This window comes from Diceros bicornis, chromosome 23 (assembly GCF_020826845.1).
Source record: "Diceros bicornis minor isolate mBicDic1 chromosome 23, mDicBic1.mat.cur, whole genome shotgun sequence".
In the NCBI taxonomy this organism is placed as follows: domain Eukaryota; kingdom Metazoa; phylum Chordata; class Mammalia; order Perissodactyla; family Rhinocerotidae; genus Diceros; species Diceros bicornis.
Genome location: NC_080762.1, coordinates 23175243 through 23180904, shown reverse-complemented (window position 1 = coordinate 23180904; position 5662 = coordinate 23175243). Strand labels below are relative to the sequence as shown.

General features: G+C 42.0%; 1 protein-coding gene across 2 annotated transcripts; it reads left to right on the top strand.

The window, feature by feature from the left end:
* The first annotated feature begins 1243 nt into the window (after positions 1 to 1243).
* On the top strand, positions 1244 to 5081 carry RFPL4B (ret finger protein like 4B). Of its 2 annotated transcripts, XM_058566425.1 has the most exons (3): positions 1244 to 1306; positions 2797 to 2933; positions 3117 to 5081. In XM_058566425.1, exon 3 carries the CDS (start codon positions 3214 to 3216, stop codon positions 4024 to 4026), a length of 813 nt encoding a protein of 270 aa, XP_058422408.1. In that variant the 5' UTR covers positions 1244 to 1306; positions 2797 to 2933; positions 3117 to 3213; the 3' UTR covers positions 4027 to 5081. The 2 variants fall into 2 exon arrangements, with proteins under 2 accessions (XP_058422408.1, XP_058422409.1); XM_058566426.1 differs by lacking the exon at positions 1244 to 1306 and having other exon boundaries at positions 2484 to 2933.
* The last annotated feature ends 581 nt before the right edge of the window (positions 5082 to 5662 follow it).

Here is a 5662-nt window from a genome sequence, read left to right as displayed (position 1 = left end):
CCCTGTCATCATTTTAGGGCATCTGCAAGGTCTTTCCCTTTCCAATCAAATATCTGTGGGAAGCCAAATTTTCCTCACATACTTCAACCAAAACAATATATGGCAACATATCCAGCAGAGGCAGATGTGAGAATCCAGCTGTCTTCTATTAAACAGGAATTACAGAAGTTTGCAAACATGCAGAACAGGGGCACTCTTCTCACTAATTGTTTAGGAAAATAAAGTTATTTTTCATAAAACTGTGCTATTTATGTTAACATACAATGGTTTCATTATTTTAAATGATTTAAATAAGTTCTTTTAAAATTTTCTGTTTTATTTTCTAATGTAAATATGGAGAAATAGAATTCATATAAACAGAAAGCTTTTGGGGGTTCTCAGTCATGTTTAAGAGTGTAAACGGTCTTGACATTAAGATTTTAAAATGTTTGACGGAGCCAGCCCAGTGGCGCAGCGGTTAAGTGCTCAAGCTCCGATTCTGTGGCCCCAGTTCACAGGTTAGGATCCCAGGCGCGGACCAACGCACCACTCATCAAGCCTTGCTGTGGCAGCATCCCATATACACAATAGAGGAAGATGGGCACAGATGTTAGCTCAGGGCCAATCTTCCTCAGCAAAAAAGAAGATTGACAGACTTTAGCTCAGGGCCAGTCTTCCTCACACACACAAAAAAATCTTTTAAAAAGTTTGAGAAGCACTGCTGAAGATATTTAGCTCATGGAAATGGAGACAGCAACCAGGTAAAAATACAGTGAAAGCTGTGCGGTTGGCCTCGCAGGAAGAACAGGAACCCTGAGACATGCGAGGTTATTCAGAGCGTGTTTTTCTCAGGAGAATGGTCTGGTCCCGGATTCCCCTCAGCAACAGGAATTCATTGACCCTCCAACTCCATTTTTTGGTGATTGTGTCTTAGCTCTCCTTCGTTATGATTCCATTGCTCCTTCCACTTCCCACACAGAGAGTATGCAATTTATTGTTTAATCCAGGACACTCTTGAAATTAAAAGGCGGTGTTATTAATAACTATGGCAGGGCGACAGGCTTACTTAGCTATCTGCTTCATCCTGTTCAGTAACTACCCTCAGAGAGAGGCGGGGGAGTGGGCGAGTGGGCGGGGCCTTGACTAGGGTGGGGCCAATCTTCTGACGCAGATGATGACCTTGATTGTGGGTGGAGACTGTGCCCCAGGCCGTATAAAAAGCCAGCGTGTCTGCGCCCAAACTCACTTCAGAGAGAAGTCGAGGCCAGGAGAGGTAGCGGTGCAGGCTCCGAGCTTCAGGAACTCAGCTGCAAGTCTCCGGGTCCAGGTAAGCAATCGCTTCTGTCTGGGATAGTTCCACTGTCCCATTTCTCTCTCTTGGGCTCAACTTATCTTTCCAATGCCTTTACCTTTGGCTTTCACGAGAGAAAAGGTCGATCTTATTCTGTGTCAGAGAACATTTTCCACCTTCCACTCGAACGTCACCAGTTAAATTTTTACATGTTCATTTCAGATCGTTTTTTATATGTACACATATTTTTTGCGTTTTCAACTAGAACGTATGTTTTAAAATTGTTCCTTTTTATTTTCTAACATTTTTAAAAGGCTGTTCTGGGTTTCCACTTAAATATACTCACCAATTTTAATAGCTGTATTATCATTAACTGAGTCATTTCATTATTATATAATCAGATTGTTTCTGATTGGGATTATAGAAAACACTGAAAAGAACAACTTATGGCATTTTTTGGTAGCGCTTTTTTCTTTTGCCAGATTGTTTTCTTAGGTACATTCTAAGGTTGGTAGGCAAGCTGTTTCAGATTGCAAGCACCATGTTCAATTTGCCTTAAAAAGTCAAGTTTTTTGGAAAGGCTGATGGGGTGTTTAAGGAAGATTAGGTTATCTCTGTTGTCATTCGGCCAGACCCCATCAGACTGTGTGTGGTTCAGGAACTGGAAGGCTTCCAAAGAGTCCAAGTTCCTTGTGGGCAGATATCCTGTCTGTCATTATACAGGCTTGTATCCCAGAGTCTAGCTGTGCCCAGGAGAGTGGAAGGCTCCTAAGAAGCGTTTGTTGGATGCAAATGAGGGAATATATTCCAGAATGTTGTAGTAACCCAGTTTTTCTGGGCTAGCGTCCGCAGTGCTCATGGCATCCTACTCTATCCCTCTGTGGTAATGTGGATGTGGCTCCTTTTTCTGTCTCTGATTTTGTTACTCCGGCCACAACTGAATGTGTGGTTTGTGAACTGTTAGCAAGAAGTTCTGCTAGTTATTGTTCAGTGTAGGCCCTTTTTCAAGAAGAGTCCTCGGTTCACACCATCTCACCGGCATTGACCTGCCTTAAATGGCTGTCTTTGGGTCAGGGGCCCAGCCGGTCAGACATAGCTCACCCCAAGTATGAAACCCTTGTAGGAAGGCCCAGAAGGTGTCCCTAGGAGCCCCAAGGGTTCTTAAGCTTTGGGAGCAGTTGTGGTAGCTGGAGGGCATCTTGGGCTTGTGTTCAGGCATGATTATTTTAGAGAAGTTGGTGACAATGATTATAATATATTTTTATTCACACTCACTCAAGCCTTGCTTCATTTTCTAAGAGTGCTTTAAAGCATTTCATCTGAATGATACTTTGTCCTTAAACTTGATTCTATGATGAGCATCTCGTTCATTTTACAGTGGTTTTCGCTTGTTTTAGTCACATATGGTAATTTTCTTTGAAATACTGAGGGCTCCTGAGGCTTGCTTTTCTGGGATGACTAGAGTAAGATTGGCTTTATTTTTACGAGTGTATTTAGATGCAGAAATTCTTTTTCTTGAACTCCAGGTGACCTACAAAGGAATGCTGGTTAGGGGTGGAGACTGAACTCCTAGATCCTATTAAAGACCCGGTCGGACTCAGCTCCCACAGAGAGAAGCTGTGCTCAGAGCAGACAAGACTTCACCTGGAAGTCTCCAGAGCAGGTAAGCTGCCCCATCTGGAACTGTCCTATGTCTCTCTCTTGTGATCATCTAGATTTTGAATAGTTTTGGATAGTTTTTCTCATAGATATTGCCTTTACTATGATTCTCTGGTGACTTAGTGTCACTTTCATGTATAAACTACAGAAAGATAATTATATTATTTAATTTTTGTATTGAATTTAGATACATCCTGATTATTGAAGAGCAGATTGTGTACTGAAGGCTCCTGATCGCCCCTGTCTCGGCACAGTTTACTGCTAAGAAGTAACCTTCAGGGACCATGGCCAGAAGTCTGCAAGAGGTGGCGACCTGTCCAATTTGTCTAGAATTTTTCTACAAGCCCTTTTCTCTCTCCTGTATGCACACTTTCTGCTTTGATTGCATAAAAAATTGGAGGCTAGAAAGGAAGAATCAGAAATTGATCTGCCCCATGTGTCGACAAGTAAATAAGAAAGGCCTTTTGGAGCAATGGCAAATTAGGGGACTAACGCTTCTCGTCCAACAGCACAGTTCCCTGCTGGAGCTGAGTCTGCACATGAGTGAAGAGTTCCTGAGGTTCCAGAAGGATGTGACCCTGGATGCAGTCACAGCCAACTCCCACCTAGTCGTCTCTGATGACCTAAAGCATGTCTGGTGTGGAAAGATCTGCCACAACCCGATGATAGATCCCCAGAGATTCACCTACCTGCCCTGTATCCTGGGCACCCCTTGCTTCTCCTCTGGCCGCCATTACTGGGAGGTAGAGGTGGGAGAGGGGAAGGAGTGGGCTCTGGGGGTCTGCAAAGAATCAGTGGACAGAAAGAGGAAAAGCGGTTTCTCTTCTGAGCATGGCTTCTGGATCATCAGCATGAATGCAGGAGCAATCTATGCCAGCTCCATCCCAGAAACCAGAATTCCTGCAAGCTCTGGCCTTAACCGTGTAGGAATTTTTCTAGATGTTGAGATGGAAGAAATCAAGTTTTTTGATGTCAGAAATGATGCCCTCATTTATGTACACAGTCCTCTCACCTGTTTGGAGCCATTGCGTCCATTCTTCTGTCCCGAGTCGCCTGGAGAAGGTGACAGAGGTGCCCCCCTGAGCATCTGCCCATGAGAAATTCAGCCCTTTCTAGAAGCTTTATGAGAGGTGAATGAAAATTTTGACCTGAGAAAGGTCCGAATGACCAAGGAAGAGACAATGCGCTATAGTAGAAAGATTTTGTAGATTTTTTATAGATTTTGTAGACTTTGTAGCTAAGCAATTTTCATTGATTTTTTTGGGTATATGTTGTAGACTTTGTAGCTAAATATCTATGAGGTTTTAGGGGGTGTTATTAAGCATTCTAAGCCTCAGTTTCCTAGTCTTGAAGTGGGAATAATCATCTCTCTCAGCTAAATAGCTGTGATGATCAGAGACAATACTGTGCATTTATTTTGTAGTAAATACAAATGGGGAATTTTAGATTGTAAGTTAAATAGATTATTAGATTTTTTTGGATAAAAACAATGTCTTTTTCATTATTTTATGCCTTTTCTATAGTATAATTCCTGGTAACAATGGCTGTCTAGGGAAAAAGAAGAAGGAAACAGCCAGTGTGAGGTATTTTGACATGAAATTTCAGGGAGAGAGACAAAGACACTGGGAAAGAACTAAGCTTCTCATTTTTATGTTCTTGAAAGACAAAGAACGTTGACTGAGATGTATATTGTTAATGGTGATTCATGTTTGTTCTAATGGGAATTGGCCTTTGCGCATTTCAATAATTGGCCTGTTGTGTGGTTGTCAAAGTGGTATAGTATATGTGATAGGCAAAGATGCCAATGGGCTCAATCAGAGAATGTCAAGTTTCTACGATTCTGAACCTTCTGGAGTCAGTTACCTAAGGAGGGAAATTACTGTTTTGAAGACTGGATCCCTGTCCTTCTGCCCACCAGGTGCAGTTATGCATGCGGAACCCCTGTGTGTTCTAACTGAGATGAAAGCACATCTTCCAGCAAGTCCTTCAGGCCATCACTGCTGATTTTTGATTTGTAGGAATTCTGATTAACCGTGTTAACTTGTTAACATATATTCACCAAAAATTGTTTTCCAGATTTCTTTTGAATTTGTTATTTTTTAGTGTTAGAATTTTACATTTTCTTGCAATTAAATATGTAAACATTTGATGATTTCCTGTTCGTGTTCTGTTTAAATCCCCTCTCACATCCAATCTGAAATCTATGCCCTCCCCACCACATCCACATTTTCCCAGACTGCAGTTTCCCATACCCCAGTCTTATCTGCTCACGATGGCTCCTTTTCAAACTATTCAGCTCCTTTAAGGTTATAGTTTTTCTAATTTACTGAGTCAGCCACTTCAGCGGTGACATCTGCCTTAGAAAGGGCTGGATTGGGACATTGAGTTTGATTTTCTTTCCAAAGAGACCCCGAATTGTCATCTCCCATCCAGTTGGAAAGACTCCACTGGGGGACAGCCCAATTTGGCTACTTTTCCTCTTATTCCCTTTTGATCCCTATGATTTTATTTCAGGGGCCTCCTTGCCCTTCTCTAACATTGGGCCTGGGTGGGGTCCACCCTGACCCCCCTTAACAGGTCTTTGTAATGTTGAAACACTTTTCTGAAACAATACTTAACGATGAGTGATCCACTATAATTTTTTATTATATTTCCTTAGGAAAAAAATGCTGATCTCACACACATTTGATTTCACAACTTGCCAATAGGTTGAGAACTGCAGTTTGAAAACCT

What these genes read in the sequence shown, in the direction of transcription:
- RFPL4B (XM_058566425.1), top strand. Translation starts at nt 3,214, where the DNA reads ATGGCCAGAAGTCTGCAAGAGGTGGCGACCTGTCCAATTTGTCTAGAA.